Source organism: Vigna umbellata, chromosome 5 (assembly GCF_029865625.1).
Source record: "Vigna umbellata cultivar VRB3 chromosome 5, Vumbellata_1.0, whole genome shotgun sequence".
In the NCBI taxonomy this organism is placed as follows: domain Eukaryota; kingdom Viridiplantae; phylum Streptophyta; class Magnoliopsida; order Fabales; family Fabaceae; genus Vigna; species Vigna umbellata.
In genome coordinates, this window is record NC_142169.1 from 66,020,439 (window position 1) to 66,037,188 (window position 16,750).

The 16,750-nt window shown below is 31.1% G+C and overlaps 1 protein-coding gene across 1 annotated transcript; it reads right to left on the minus strand.

The window, feature by feature from the left end:
• Positions 1-1,900: 1,900 nt before the first annotated feature.
• Positions 1,901-12,064, minus strand: SPL7 (squamosa promoter binding protein-like 7). Its single transcript, XM_047325078.2, has 10 exons — positions 11,408-12,064; positions 11,080-11,255; positions 10,568-10,782; positions 10,397-10,471; positions 10,184-10,291; positions 9,714-9,828; positions 9,156-9,291; positions 5,110-5,272; positions 3,874-4,437; positions 1,901-2,442 (listed from the first exon to the last, which is right to left on the minus strand). The coding sequence occupies exons 1-10, from the start codon at positions 11,860-11,862 to the stop codon at positions 2,155-2,157; spliced, it is 2,295 nt and encodes a 764-aa protein (XP_047181034.2). The 5' UTR covers positions 11,863-12,064; the 3' UTR covers positions 1,901-2,154.
• Between the last annotated feature and the right edge of the window lie 4,686 nt (positions 12,065-16,750).

The following is a 16,750-nucleotide window of genomic DNA, read 5'->3' on the forward strand; positions in this document are numbered from 1 at the left end:
ATTATTTTATTTTAGGACATTTAACTAAATGCTTTGTATATAGTTGTAAGATCTTGACAATTCAACGGAATTTTTATTTTTATTTTCTCTAATTTGAACTATGTTCACTTTTTAAATTGTAATATGTGAAAAACGTATAAATATATCACTAAATATTTACTCAAAAGATATATTATTATTTAGTATATTTGTTTGGGTTAAGACGAGGATAGAAGGGGAAAGATATCAAATTGAAAATTTAAATTTATTTGTCCAAATAAAGCACTTGAAAGTGTAGAAAAATTAAATCAGAACATTTAAACTTTTTAAAATTTTAAAATTCTGTGTCCAATATGTAAAGTTAGCATTTAACTACCCTAGAAATCCTTAAATTCAAATTAAAAAGATTACTATACATGTTTCTTTTGAAAACAGACCACTTGCCACAAAGAAAATTATTCCTTACTGTATCTGTGAATGAAAGGACGACAATGATGGAACAAACCCTTATATTAAGTGATATCATTTAATAGTATAAAATTATTAAATAAAATATTATAAAATTAATAATTTAAAATATATAGATCTAGTATATAAGGTATAAATAGAGTTATCTCGACAAAAAAAAATTATTATAATATATATATATATATATATATATATATATATATATATATATATATATATATATATATATATAAACCAACTATAATTCACATGATTTTTTTAAAAAAAAAAGAAAAAAACTTTTAAATAAAACAACTTCTAAGATACTAAAGAAAACAACATCTTCACTTTTTTACCAAAGACTTATCATTATCTAATTCCTCATCTAGTTATATCGTGAAGTGATTATAAAAAAAACGAACAAAATACAACAAATACAAAAGAACATCATGATAAATTAATGTACAAAATAATTATTTTAAAATATTTAAATTATATGAGTGTTATACTAAATATCAAGAGATGAAATTCCATTATTTGAAAAAATGAGGCTTGTTCAATTGATTAAATTGGTAGTTCTCTCTTAATGTTTTGGTCAAAAAGAGTTTTAAAACATTGAAGCTTGTATCAATTTAATCAATTTCTCGCTGATTCTCTCAATTAACACAAAATCAACTAAAATACTAAAATATGACAATTATCTAATTCATACAAATCAAACTAGTCCTACACACCAAATCAGATTCATAAAAAACAATTAAATGTCATCCCAATATCTGATAAAGCAACAATCATGCAAAACATGCAATTGATAAAACTCACACTATGCAAATCAAGACTAGCTTTTCAAAGCTGCTCAACAACCCAAAAATCCAAAATGCCTCCTACCTTGCACGATACCCCTTCCACACCTAGAGACAATAATATCAAAACAATTTCATCATGCCAACAAAAACATTTATAACAAGAAACACAAACAATGATACATTTAAACAAGAAAACCCACGTACAATCAGATGAAACAAAAAAGACAAAGAAAGAAGTTAAAAACTAATTTACTCCAAAAAAGAAATTAATTGATTAATCTTGACAAACTCATCCAAAAACAAAATCTTGATATCTCCGATCTTTAAAAAAATAACAGATAAAAGAGAGAAATCTCTTAGAAAAAAATTTCTAGAGATAAAATACTTTTAAATAATAAAACTTTTTTATGAGTTTTGTTCTTTATATAAAAACGTTTTACCATTAAAATAAAAAAATCTCAATATTTTAAAACATCATCACTTCTAAAATACACTTTTTTTAAGGTTCTCCCAACATGGAATTAGGCTTAATTTTGATAAAAAAATAAATTATATTATGGAAAGGGACTTTCTATGTTCATTAAAATAAAATGACTTTGACAGTAAAAATAATTTAATTTCATAAATGAATTGAATTTGAACATATAAAATTACATGCTTTTAATGAATGAAGAAAAGCAACCACACTCGTTCTTGAAGTCGAGGCTGAATTAAAATTTGATTCTCAATTCCATGAAAATTTTTTTACACATCTTGTCGAGAGATCTCTAGCACAAACACCCCAACTTAACAATGATATAGATTAGAAACCTTGGATTACGATTCCAACGCAATAAACTACCTAATCGTCCTGACTCCGATGCTTATTTAGCGTTACAACAAATATGTACGAACTACAAGTACAAAAAAATTGAAGCTTCCACTAATAGTTAAACAAACACCTTCTAACAGATACTGCTAACTCAGTAACCCCTCCTGGATGAAGGACGGCTACACAAACCCCAAGACAAACAGCAATCGAAACCATCACAAAAATAGCTGGTCGAGGGGTCAACAACCCCCTGCCTAAACATCCACGACCATATATTTCAGGCAACTCTTCCACATTCATTATAATATCTCTCTTTAAAAGAGGTATTCTTTCATTTTTGTCACTACAAGTTAGATTTTTCAGCACTCCCCACTTTGCATCTGCTCTTGACAGGATACCCTGCAAAACAGAAATCCATGCAGCAAATGCCATGTTAGTCGCTAGCGCAGATCACAAGATCTTAGACATAATACAAGAATACCAAGTAGGGATAAAAGGCCACATTATCTTAGGGATAAAATTAAGTCCGGCAAGAAACTACGATCTATAAATTAGTATACTAACATATACTAACAACAAATCAATCCACTGAATATTGATAGCACAAGTTGCAACTGAAAAAAAAATAGGCTTTGGCCTTGAAGTAATCAGAAACTGTTTGATTTCAAGGCACTTTGTTTATTCAATGCACTTGTTTAGCATAGAATTAAAGTAATATTCTCTATGAAACGTTATGGCACATAAAACCATCTTTTTTTAGTAGATAATTTAGAACTTGAAAAGCCATAAAATCTAATTAAGGTTTGGGGAGTGAGAATCGAACTCTGCTCTACTTTAAAGCTATTTGCTCTAGGGTCAACATAATTTAATAAGTGAAAAAGGTCGAAAGATTCATTCCCGTTCAGTTACTAAGTTCCTACTACACTATTGTAACATTATTCAACAAAAACATCCTTTTAATTTGGAACACGGTACACACTAAGGGTCCATGTAAAATGCCATGTCACCCTAACACAGTAATCAATTCGTGTATAATCCTTGAGCTAAAAATATAGACGCATGGAAGAAATTAATTTAAAGCTTAAGCTAAAAATAAGAAATTCAGGATAAATGGATGATAATGGGGTGTAATGTAATACATCGAACATAATCTCAAATACGACACATTTTCAGCTGATTCTGCCTCCTTAGTTAACCAACAAAAAGAGTGGTGATCATTCATTGCTTCTATATTTCAACGAGTAACCCTGACTATTATTTATTTTCCTTTTTCACCTCTTTTTCGGTCTTCTTTCCCTTGTCTCTTCATTCAATCTTACCCATGCTTTCACTAAAAAATGTTTTTTTTACAACCGTCTATGTGGTAGTTCGTGATTGGTCCATTTCAAATATACGAACCAATAAAATAGTGACATATGATCTATTGTCAAAAAGTTGTTAAAAAAAATTGTTAACATATCATGGTCCTTCACCACTTTTAACATGTTAACAACTTCCTTCCTACTAACAATCATTGCGACTTCTATAATAATACAATAAATTCATTTGTTATCAATGAAATCCACACACTAACACCTCAATTGCTAATTTCCATGTTATCAAATTTTACTCAACTTCTGTCAAGGCCCCAAACAAATTGATTGCAGTTGCCAATACTTTACAGAACAAGAGTTAGAACTTATACCAATACCAGATGCATCAATTTACTTTCACTATATGGCAAAAAAATGACCATTGAAGTAAAACTAAAGCCTCTTAATCTAAAACTTCAAAAGCCGATCATATTTCATCATCATGGAGAAAAAACTGAAAGAATTTATTAGTCCTAACCTGACTGTTAATAGCAACTGAGATCTTGTTATCATGAGAGCAACCCTGAGCAAGTCTAAAGCCTTCCATTTCAGGCTGCACAATAATACTTCCATTTTTCTGATGTTTCTGAAATATGGTAATTTGAGCATTATGTATGTGATTCAGGAGTTGCCTTGTATCCACATCACTAGTCGTATTAATCACAAAATTGGATTTCATGCTTTCTGTCAAGATTATCAAATTTGGTAATATTTTTTCCAACATGACTGTTGATTCATTGCACATCAGAAAATCCAACAAGTGACAATATCTTTGGATTTGTGAAGCTGTAATCACTCTGTCAAAATTTTCTGAAGTGGTGTCCTTAAGCAACCATGCTATATCTACAAGTAAGTCTGATGATGTGTGGCTAAGTGTAAATGTTTCACACGAGCTGCAGATAGAACCACCTGATGCAGACCGGAATTGATTAGAAAGGAGAGATGAATCTAATTTTTGCTGCAGTATCTTCATTTCAGAACAAGTTTCTTTATCCGCAATGAGTACAGGAATAAAGTTTGATAAACCGGATTCATTCTCCACCTACAAAAGGCAAAAGCAACATAAGAAAACATAAGGGAGTAAGAAATATGAACTGCCAAAAAAACAATTTAAAAAGTTCTTAGAGATTGATGTGAAGCATTTATAAATGAAAATTAATCAAACTTGCAAATGAATCAACAATGAATATTATGTTAAATCAAAGGTGAAAACAATCTTAATTTGATGTTATTATCAACACAATGACAATCCATGATAGAATGGCGAGATTTATATTGGCTGATCAAGTGACGTGTGTAAATGATCAATAAAACATTAGTACAATTCCGTACTGGATTTCAATGCTCCTAATCACTGTAGCCATTGTCACATAACCTTCTTACATATATTACACGTACTTTAAGGCAAGAACTAGTCAAATAGAAAGAACCAATATAACACTGCTGAATTCAACACCAGAGAGGGATTCTATAAGAATGATATGCTACCTCAGTTTGGTACGATTGCTATGAAAATCTTATGAAGCCCTCACATTTAGTTATCAGAAAAATACAAAAGTTACCAACCAAACATGACACACAAATTATATCATCTGTGAAGTTCAAAGTACGCTATGGTCATCAAAAAATATATTTTCCTGATTTGTTCGATGATTTTCCAGCACAACCTATATATGACCACATAAAGCAAACAGAACTATAGGTCAATTACTACCTCAATAAATGCAGGCCCAGAGAGACTTTCCTCTGTATGAGGAACATATATCTTGTACAACTGATTGTCAAAAGCGCAAGAAATATTTTCTTCAGTCCAGTTATGTGGGGACGGTACACAATACTCACATTTCAGATACTTTCCCGAAAACGATACAAGAAGCCTGTCACAGGGAGCACCTCAATACTGTAAGAAACACGTTGACCAATGAACCATAATCTAAATTAGCTGTATAAAGATGATACATTTGAAAATGAGAATATATCAACTAAAATAAAATAAAGTATAAAGCACAATCCATTTGATATCACGTGACATTTGCTAACAGAATTGGGATTGGAGAAAAATAGAAAAAGGTTGTAACAATGTTAGTGCCACATACTGCACATTTTCCATCCTCTGGAGCTATAACCATACACAGAACTCATTCCAAAATAAAAAATATATGTGGGGGTATAAATGAGTAGAATTATTTGTGAACCATTCAAATTTATTTTGATAAATGCTCAACCAAATTTGTTTGTTTAATTAAATAAACAAACTCAAGCTTGACATTGGGTTCAATTATTTTTTAAATGAGACAAGTTCAGGCTTTATATTGATAGCTTGTGAACTATGAAGCCCATGTACTCCAAAAAGGGAAAAGTATCACTGTCATACCAGTTTTAGACACCGATTCTCCTTGAATACTACCAGATCATATCTAAAAAGAATCCATTCTTCATATTTTAATAAAAAATAAACAAAGAAACTAAGATACAACTTAGATACTTTCGGATTTGTATCGGAAAAGTATTAAAAAAGTTTGTCTTAAAGCTTCTTGTCCAACGAAGCCCTTCCTAACTCTTGTAAAAGAAATTAGAGTACATACTCATTTATTCATTCTTTTAAGAGAAACTAAATGGATCAAAAAAAGACACGAGTTGGTTCATGTGGCTTCCAATCATTGACTTTAATGAAAGTTATCAAAAGAGACAAGGTTGTGGATCATCAGTGGAAATACACATGATCCAAAATTGATCATGGTTCTAGACTTCTTGAATTGAAAGTGTTGTCTCTTGATAAATCAAACTTAGAGAAGTTTTTTTTTTCACGGGAAAAGGAGAATGATACAATTAACATAAAACAATACTGAAGTAACGATGCTTTGGAATTCTAGGCTATTGTACAGAAACAATACTTATTTTGAATTTTATCCAAGATGTTTTTATTGATACATTTAATCAAGGTTGGCTATGATAGTGGCATACACTATTATTTTTGTTATGATATGATCACAAATATCTTTGTAAATTGTGATCACCATAGTTATGAATTAATAAGAAATAATCAATGCCTTTTTCTCTACCAATATTCTGCATATAAAATATTTTATCAGTTTTTGTTAACGTATCATATCCTATATTTCAAAAAATTGTCACATCCATTGTCACAGTAAGTATTTGGGCTTCATAGGTTATCAATAACTCCTTTATTTAATTTGTTGAACATTTTAGCAGTCTTTGTTCTTTATTTATTTATTACTCTACATACCGTATATCCAATGCAATTTTGTCTGTAGATTATCAGAAAAGCAAATTGATGAAGTTAAAATATCAATTAAGAAAAAATTCATAAATTGAAAAATATGAAAGTCATAAATGAGAACTTCATTTTTTTTAATAGTGTTAAAAAGTAGACTTTGCGTCTAACCCAATGCTACAAAATTGACTTGTAAGGTGAGATTTGCACCCACTTTTATACTCTTAATTGGTCTTGTCTCTAATCGTGTGGGACTTCTAACACACCTTCCTCACACCAAGATAATACATTTCGTGTGTGGAACTAAACATTAATAGATGGTCTGATAGCAACCTAATAACGGATGGAACAATAGACTTGACAAACAACAATTTTTGATGTGGGACTTCCAACAAATGGCAAGCCCCCTTTTACGATTTTAGTTTTGTTAAGGATAAAAACATTGCAGAAACACTAGGATGGTCAAGGAAGACCGAAACACAAACATGGAATTGACCCCTTTTGTGAGTTCTCTTTTAGCTTGTGGGTCAGGTTTTATGGCCCCATTTCATAAACCCATTTTAAACCAAAAATAAAGCACAAGCCATATGTATTATTTCATTGAACAAATTCATATGCCCCTATTCCTTCATGAAATTAATCCTTGGCTTCATCTCTTTGATTCACACTTCATCTCTCTTGTGCCCATTCCGTCTTGCTCACATCTTTTACACTAACTGCTGCAACTGCAAAGCATGTGACTTATTTTTGTTGTTTGTAGTCTCACCCATCTTTCTTGGTTGATTTGATGTAACCACAAGAATCTCATGGGTTCTCTATCTTGTGGCTTCACTGTTTGTTGCAAGCAATTACTTGTGGGTTCTTTGTTCGTGTCTCTCGTCTCTCTGATTCTTTTAATATATTTTCATCACAAGGAGTGTTTAGTAATATCCAACTTGCCATATTGCTTCACTTGGACTGTTTTGTACCTATAACTTTGTCTTGTTTTACTTTCTTATGATGTTGAATTTAAGTTCAATTAAGTGTTTGAAGGTTGAATTTAAAGTCCTATTTTCTTATTTATGCTACTTTATATGCATCTATACATGAATGTATAGCACATATATGAATTTCATGAATCTTATAAGATCTAACAATCCATGTTACGATTTCCTAATATTGATTTTAACCACTATACTTCCTACAACATAAAACAGTCTTTCTAACCACAATGAGACGGTGGCAGGAAATGGTTACATTTGATTTATGAATATTATCAAATAGATATATGTCCAAATTATAGAATATAAATCAATACAAACCTTATCTTATAAGTCAATTTTGTAAGGTTAAATTAGGTTTAAAGTTCACATTTTAAGATAATATCAGGGCTTATTTTAACAAAGTTTATTAGGCCTATCATGATACTCAGTATCGGACTAGGTGTCTAGTCCTTCACTTGAGGGGGTGTAATGGAAGTTCAACATTGAATTGATATATGGTCAAATTATACTATATAAGTGAGAGTTTTATAAGTCGGTTTTGTGAAATTGAGTTAAATTTAAAGTCTACTTTCTACAAAATATAAAGCCAAATTAATCCCAAAACATGAGGAGAAAAACAATGGTAGAAATTTACTAGAAACCAATTACAGGTGAACCGAATTTCAAGTCAATAGTTTTTTTGTTTATTCTACACAAAAAAAAAATAATTAAATTTTGCATTCATTGAGATCTAAATATGCTCCAATCCCTCTTCCATAATATTACACATCTCGCACTCCCCTTTTTATCATGGATGCTAACCCCAACTTTCGATCCTCAACATTGCTAAAACCATATATAGTGCACAGATTAAGTGTAAGCAGGTTGTGCACAATCCACGAACCTGCCCAATCCTATCGAATTATAATTTTGAGGGTTAGGTATCATTTAGTTCACCCATTTAAACTTGGGTAAGGTAAGAAATTTATGAATTTCAAACTTGTGAACTCAACCCAATCCAATTACATAGTAAATGAATACTAAAAATATTATTTGTATAGTAGCCATACTACACAAAAAAAAAAAGATTTTATGGTTGATCAAATGAATATTATGAGTAAACATTTCATATCACATATGCTATTAGAATAAATATTCCATTTCTTACATCCTCTCATAGGACCTGATTAACTGATTTCTAAATTGAATTTATGAGTATTGTTTTAATATCTTAGTATCTCAAGAATTACTGTTTATAAAATATATTTATGTTTTAAGCATTGTTGATGCCTTATAATATTAAAAATATTGATTTCAAGGTACTTTTTATTAAGAGTTAAAAAGATAACAATATTTTTTAATTACTCAAGTCGATGACATAACCTAATCCAACTCAAATATAGTTGTTGCCAAAATAAAAACAGACAAACCCAACCCAATAATTTTTAATTGGATTTGGTTGAAAACTAGACTAAACTTAACTAGCACAGATGTAGACCAACATGCTCAATTATGTGCAATGAAAACTTATTAAAATTATTAGCAGAGGCTGCCATTACATACTGGAATTTAGGCTGCAGTAAGTTACTTCCACAAGCAACAAACTCCATAGGTTTGCCAGCCTCAAAGCATGTAGGGTGAACATAATGAAGCCTAGGTGCCTGCAAGTTAACCTCGACTTTCGTCACAGAGGTTCCATCTGTAACCATTGAAATGTGCTTGTTGAAATGATATAGCTCATGAGGGAGAACAAAAATAACAAAGACTGAATATATGGAAATTGATATTGACTAGATATGATACGATGTGTTCCAGTATATTACAAAACATAAAGCAATAAAATTTACATACATCAATAGATCAAAAACCTAACTAAATAAACAAACAGACCATGAAAAATTAAGAAACTTATAAACTAACCCAAAAGAAACTAGGTATAATTTAATTTGTTTTGGAAAAATTAGAAGAGTAATGAAAATCTGCAAGATGGAGAGTAAATACCTACAAAACCCTCAGTATTGAAATAAGGATCAGGTTATAAAATACGAAAGATAATGAACCAAGAAGAAGCTATATAAAAAAAACCATGCATACATAGTGAACAAAAGAAAGAACACAAACCTTTCATAACACGGAAGACTATGTCATTAAGATGAACTAGTGCAGTCCCTCTTCCAGATAGCATATTTCCCGGGGCAACAAGTTTGTTCACATGTTCCAATGATTCTTTCCGTAACTGGTTGATCCACAACACCAGAAAAAAAATGAAATTAGAAAACATTAAAAACAAATTAAAAAATAAAATTCCTGAAAACTTTAAAACTGAGGGGTGACAAATCTTCTTAATTTTTCAGTTGAATTGTACAATTCTAGAGTTTTCAAATTAAAAGAGAGAGTATGTATCAGATAGTATATGGTAAATTAAAGCACAAATACATCTCAATCAGTAAACTTAGCAAAAACTGTCCAGAAAGCTGAATAAAGAATCATACAGTTAATCAGTCCAATATTGAGGCAAGTAACCCATAACAAGACCACTTAAACACGACACAAAAAGACATAATGAAAAGAACATCAAGGTGAGCCCTTACATTTATCCACATAATGTTAGGCATTGCAATAAAACTTGTCAAAATGGTGCACCCAGGGCGGATATAACCCTCCAACTCCACAGGCATACTTGCCAACCATTGGAATATCTGCAAATGCATTTGGCAGCCTGTTAATCAGTTACTAAGACGTATACGACAGAAGGACTTGCCACTATTCAAATACTAAACTGCAATAACAATGCTTTAATATACTTGGTGTCGTAGCCTTCTAGGAAACTCTGCTGGATTCCAATCATAAAGCTTAAAAGAAATCCGACCTGTTTGGCACTACAAGTGAACTTTCAATCAGTAAAAGTTAACAACAATTATTCCATGTACTAACATACATTTGGAACAAAAACATAAACAAGAAGGGCAACCCACCATAGACGTGTAGGCACTCTTATTGTCACAATAAGAAGGCGAATTAGAAGTGTTCCCACTATTCACTCGAGTTTCACCAGAAACAGGCAAAGACACAACGCTGTCACTGTTAACATTCTGGGCATCAGGAGCTGATACCAGAATGGGAACAGGTTCCTCTCCATGATCTGGCAACACTACTATGTCGTTGATCTCATTACTCAAATTTGAACAATCTGTGGGATGCACGCACAATTACACAGCCAATGAGCATTCTTAACACAGTATTCTTGTTACACAGCCTATATGATTTTAAACTTATGTACAGACTAGTTTTTGCTTACAGAATAACTAATTTTATTATTTTATTTCCTGAAAGCGGTTACAGAGAGGTTTATTCAAAGATGGTCTTTTATAGTTCCTACTTCCCAGTAACAAAATATAAAATTACAAGCAATATGAAGAGAGAGAAAAAAGGAAAAAAAAAAAACAAATGAAACCATTAACAGGGCACTGTAATACAGAACATAAACCTTTTCCTGCTACCGCATCATAATTGTTTTCCTCATTCTGAGTAACGGCCTCAAGTTCGGCGATAGCACCACCTCCCGATTCCACCAGGGGCTTTCTCCGCCTTCGCGTGTTATGCCGTTCTAACTTCCTTCTGCAACTTCGTTTCCCTTCATCGAAATCCGACAAAACATGAAACCTGCGAAGCGTTGACCGTCAAAACGACAACACAGACTACACAATCGCGTGACTAACATTCAATAAAAGCGCATCTCAAACGATATAACTAACTACGGAGCGAGGTAATTGAATCAAACGACGGCGAAGAGAGTGAAGGAAAGGAGATCGCACTTCCCGCACTGCTGGCAGTATCTCTTGGGCTCGCCGTGGAGGACAACAGTGGTGGCATTGGCGCAGCGGAGGCAGACCCTGTGTCGGCGGTGATAGCCTTTGAGTTCGGAGATATCGACCTCACAACCAGGGACCTGGCATCGAGCGGATGAGGAGGCACGAGCAGTGCGCGCGCGTTTCTTGCCAGGCAAACCCTCATCCTCGAGTTTGGCGTCAAGTTCGGGGCAGGCGCAGGGGACCTGACCCGCGAGAAAGTTGGAGCAGGTGAGTCGGGGATCACGCTTTCGGACCCGGTCGTTAGGGATCTCGGGAGCGTCGTTGAAGAGAGAAGAGAATGGGAGAGAATTATCGGTGTGGTCTTCGTCGAGGTTGAAGTCTAGAAGGTAGGAGAAGTCCCAAGTGGAGGAAGGGTCTTCGGAATCGTCCATGGGAGGGAGAGATTGTTGGGGTTCCATGGAGAGGGTAAGAAATGGGAACCCTAATTGAATTGAATTCAATTGAATTTGATTGTAGTTGTTGGATGGTTGTTAGCGGTGGTTGAATGTTTGGCGGAGAATGGAAGAAACGGCGGCTTCTCTCTCTCTCCCTGTCTCTCAGTGGGTTGAGTTCTAGCAGGAGAGCGATGATGGGGTCATAGTGGCGACATTTGCAAGTTTTCTCAACTACGCGCTTTCTTCTCTCACGCGCGCTTTCTTTCTTACCATTCTTTTCTTCTTCTTCTAAAACTATTAAGTTAAAGTAGTAAATTATTATTTTTAATTCCCAGTCTTCTATATAATATAAATAAACACTTTAGTCTATTAAACAACCAAATTTTAAATTCATATTTAATCGTGTAAAAAATATAGTAATCATTCATATTGTGTAATTTTCTGTTCATTAAATATATAAAATACTATTTAAGATTAAATTGACCTTTGAACACTTTATTCTATCAATAAATTGATATAAAAATGTCATTATTTAAACTTTTTAGAAGCATCAACCAAATTATTCTTTTAGGACTAAATTGTGACTTGCATATTCACAGCCAAAATAATCATTTATATTAAATTATAATTGTAAAATATTATTTTTTTAAATATAATTTAATGTCACTCATTTATTAAAAATATTATTAAATTATAAACAATACATTTAAATGTGTAATGATTAGACACATCCTTAAGAGCTAATCAATACACGTAAATCAAAAGATCTCATTCTATTTTCATCGACTCTGATATCAGAGTTGGATTTATCAAAGAAGAGGTTTACAAGGGAGACACAATACTAATGAGATATGAATCTAATCATATAAGACATTAACATCACTCTCTATCCAAAACCTTAAGGCAACGAGTTAAAGGGTCTTTCACCTCTATATAGTGATATACTTTCTCATTTCTATCCAATGTGGAACTTAGACTCACACTTGGATTTCCAACAATATCAACCAGTAATATCCACATTCATTTGATTAATCAATGTGATAAGTGCAAAAAAGTAGTAAATTTTCATATGGAATTTTGGCACTTTTGTTTTAAATTGTGTACATTTGTATCAATTCTCCCCAATCTAAGAAAAATGAAATGTAATCATATGTTTCCAAGTTGTTGATTAAAAGGAAATCATTTCATCCCTATTTTGTATATGTTCCAGGTAAATTAAGAAAGAAGAAAAAAGGGAGAAGAGTAAATCCTACAACAATTCGTCCAAGCTAGAATGATCTCGCTTAAGCAAGACTTGTCCAGGAAGCAATTAATTTAAAAGTCATTCTTGCTTAAGCGAGAATAATTTAGCTTAAGCGAGAATGACCTATCTTCTCTAGGAAGTTTCTTCTCGCTTAAGCAATAATCATCTAGCTTAAGCGAGAATTCGCACAATATATATACTCACGAGTCAAAAAGAAAGGGGAACGAAGAGAGCGGCGAAGAAAAATATCACAAAGTTATCCAAAGAGTTGTTCTTCCACTTTAGCTGTAGGATCTTCTTCTTCATCTCTTAAAATGCTAATGGCTACCATGAGTGGCTAATATTTTCTCTTGAGGTTGAATGTAATCGATTCGAACTCAGATGTAATATGGTGATATTTATATATAGCATTTGTTTTTATTCAATATTGGTATTTTTGTTCTACTCTTAGTGCTTGATTCTATCTGATCAATAGTTTTATGAATGTGGGTTTTAGACATGACTGGAAAGTATTTCTAAAATATGATCTAAACAAGAATACTTGATATCATGTGATGCTAAGGATAGATTTCAGTTTATCAATTGCTTATAACACTTGAATGTAATGCTGGACAGTTTGTTGGATATGTGAGGAATCAAAATTCAAGGAACTGATCTTATGAATTTTATACGCGAGAAATCAATATAAATGACTTTTGTGTGTTGCATCGATATTGGTAGTTTCAGTTGCTATATATTTATATTCATTCAGATTGCAGACGAGTGAGATAAACTTTCTTTAACTTATCTGTTATTACTATTTTAATTTTATGCTACGTAGTATAAATTATCAAAATCCATTGTGAATTAGATTGAATACCCTTGTATATATGTTGTTTGAGATAAATTTATCTATTTAATTGAAGTTGTTACTCGTGGGATCGATATTCTTACTTAAAAATCATTATACTACAATTGACTATTGGTACGCTTGCCAAAATATTCAACACCATGTAAAACAATCTAAACAAAAACAACTTCTTAAAGTTAGAAAGCTTAAAAGAAAACCCAAAACAAATGTCTTGTACTAGACTAAATAAAAACTCATACCTACAGTAGAGAATTGGCGCTCAATGCCCTAGTCCAGAGCTCAATGTCTAGAAGCCAGACATCTTACTAACTTTGTGGCGTTCAACGACTAGGGTGGCACTCAACGTTTTGAAGCCTATAGTTCTCGGGTTTCGTTGTGCTCATCGTCACATAAGGTCGCTCAACGCTATACCAAAAGACAACACACTCCAAAACTCATTCTCTTACACTAAAGACCTATCCAAATGACCAAATTGGTATTTTAGACACTATAATTGTTTCAAAAACATTTTATAACTCAAATTGCATACCAATTTGATTAATTGTCCACAAACAAGATCCATCAGACCAAACTAACAGCTCAAAACTCATACATTCTTATTTCTCATATCACATACCACGTTTTAGTGAACTAAGAAGCTACTTAAGTCCTAAATACCACTAACAAAGACCACCAACATTCAATTCACTCAAACAACACTCCTTATAAAAATTCATCTGTCAAACCAACACTTTTAGACCAAAACCAAGCAAGATCAATATCTAACTAAGTCCTAATTTGCACAAACTCATACCATCAACCTTAAAATTATTCAATGGACAATCACAACAAAATTTAACATATTATACCACAAATTCTATAATCGAACAAACACACGTTCAACATATTTCACATCAACAACTTTACATACCAATTTATCAAAGGAAAATGACACTTGAACAACCATTTTTGACAACATTTAGACACGCTCACACGTGTCTAAATTTGAGTGGTCCATTTTCATTTAATTTTTCCAACTGGACCACTCAAATTTAGACACGTGTGCGCGTGTCTAAATGTTGTCAAAAATGGTTGTTCAAGTATCATTTTCCTTTATCAAATTCTAATCAAATCAAGCATGCAACATAAGTTAACAAAACATTAATAACAACAAAATTTAGTAGTTAGCTTCTCTTAACTCACTGAGGATCCAGCCCAACTACTCTACAAGAGCTAAGACGACTCTATTAACTTAAAGAACTCTATATGTACTTATAACTCACGATAACATGATTAGAATATACTCTTAGAACCACTAATCATCAAAGAGTCTTATAGAAGACTTATATGACACATGCAAAAACACTAATAATATTATTTAGAATTAAATATACTTTTTAACTAAACTTTAAAATAAAATTAAAATTTATCATGCCATAAAAATTTCATATATAATTTTTTTTTTTCAAATTTTAAAAACGAATACAAGTCTTTTTATTCAATTACGTCAATATCAATTAAAAAATTCATAAAAAAACTACATCTATTTACTTTAAAGTTTAAAAATTAAAATATATTAAAATTTTAAATAAAATAAATTCTAACTTCACAAACTAAAAAATATTTAATCATATTATTTATTCTTCAGTCTAAATTTTTGTTTTAATTAAACAAATAATTTAAAAAAAAAATGTCACTGCATTTCAATATCTATTTATTTTTTACTAAATTATGAAAGAAAAAAATTATACCATTAATAGCGGTAGAAATATATATATTTTTTAATTTTAATAGCAAAGTAATAATGATAACGGTTATATTTTAATTATTTAATTAATATTGCTAAATTTCTAAATAATAAATATCTTTCAAATTTATTTCATTATACGTGTAACTAATGAAACGAATCATCGTTATCAGTTTGAGATTTATTATGTTCTATGAAACATGTTTTAAAAACTATATTTAGACGGGAAATAAGAATCACAATTAAAATTAAAACTAAAATAAGAAAAATTTATTGAAAACCAAAAAACAAAATGTAAAAAGTATGGAAGACCAAAAGTAAAATGTAAAGTTTTATTAAATGTAAAAAAAAATCAGTATTATTTATGGATGACTCAATTGAAAGAAAAAAATAATTGCAAATCATATGCAAAGGTGGAGGAGAATGAAACTAGTGGTGTAGTATGTGTTTTTTATCAAATATAAAGTTTTGGTGTGAGTTTTTGAACTAAATGTTAAAATGAATATATATATATATATATATATATATATATATATATATATATATATATATATATATATATATATTTGCATTGTATTTTATAAATGCTCTTTTATTTAAATAACACTTTATATATATTTTGAAAGTTGTATCGTTGAAATATTTATAAAGTACTGTAAATACATATTATATATATGTTTAAGTAATTGTCTGTTACTTAATACTTAATTTTTAATAATTTAAGTTAGTACTTATTAAATCGGATGTTACCATTTTAAAAAATAAAAAATATTAAAAATAACATAATTTAATTATTCCATTAATAGCACAAGTTATTTGTTTAGTCATGGAAGTCCTTTGTCTTTTTTCCAACAGTAGAAGAGATAACTTTTTAGATTAATTATTATTAATAATATATAAGCAAAGGCACCTGTCAAAGAATGAACAGTGATTTGGATAAACTCGGCCTGTTAAATATTATAATTATATTCATAATGTCACGCTGCAATAATTGAACCGAAACATTTCCTGAAAGTCACAAATGCCCTAGCAGCATTTGATGTACAGTCTTTTTTAAGACGATGAGGACGATGATAATAATAATAATACTAGT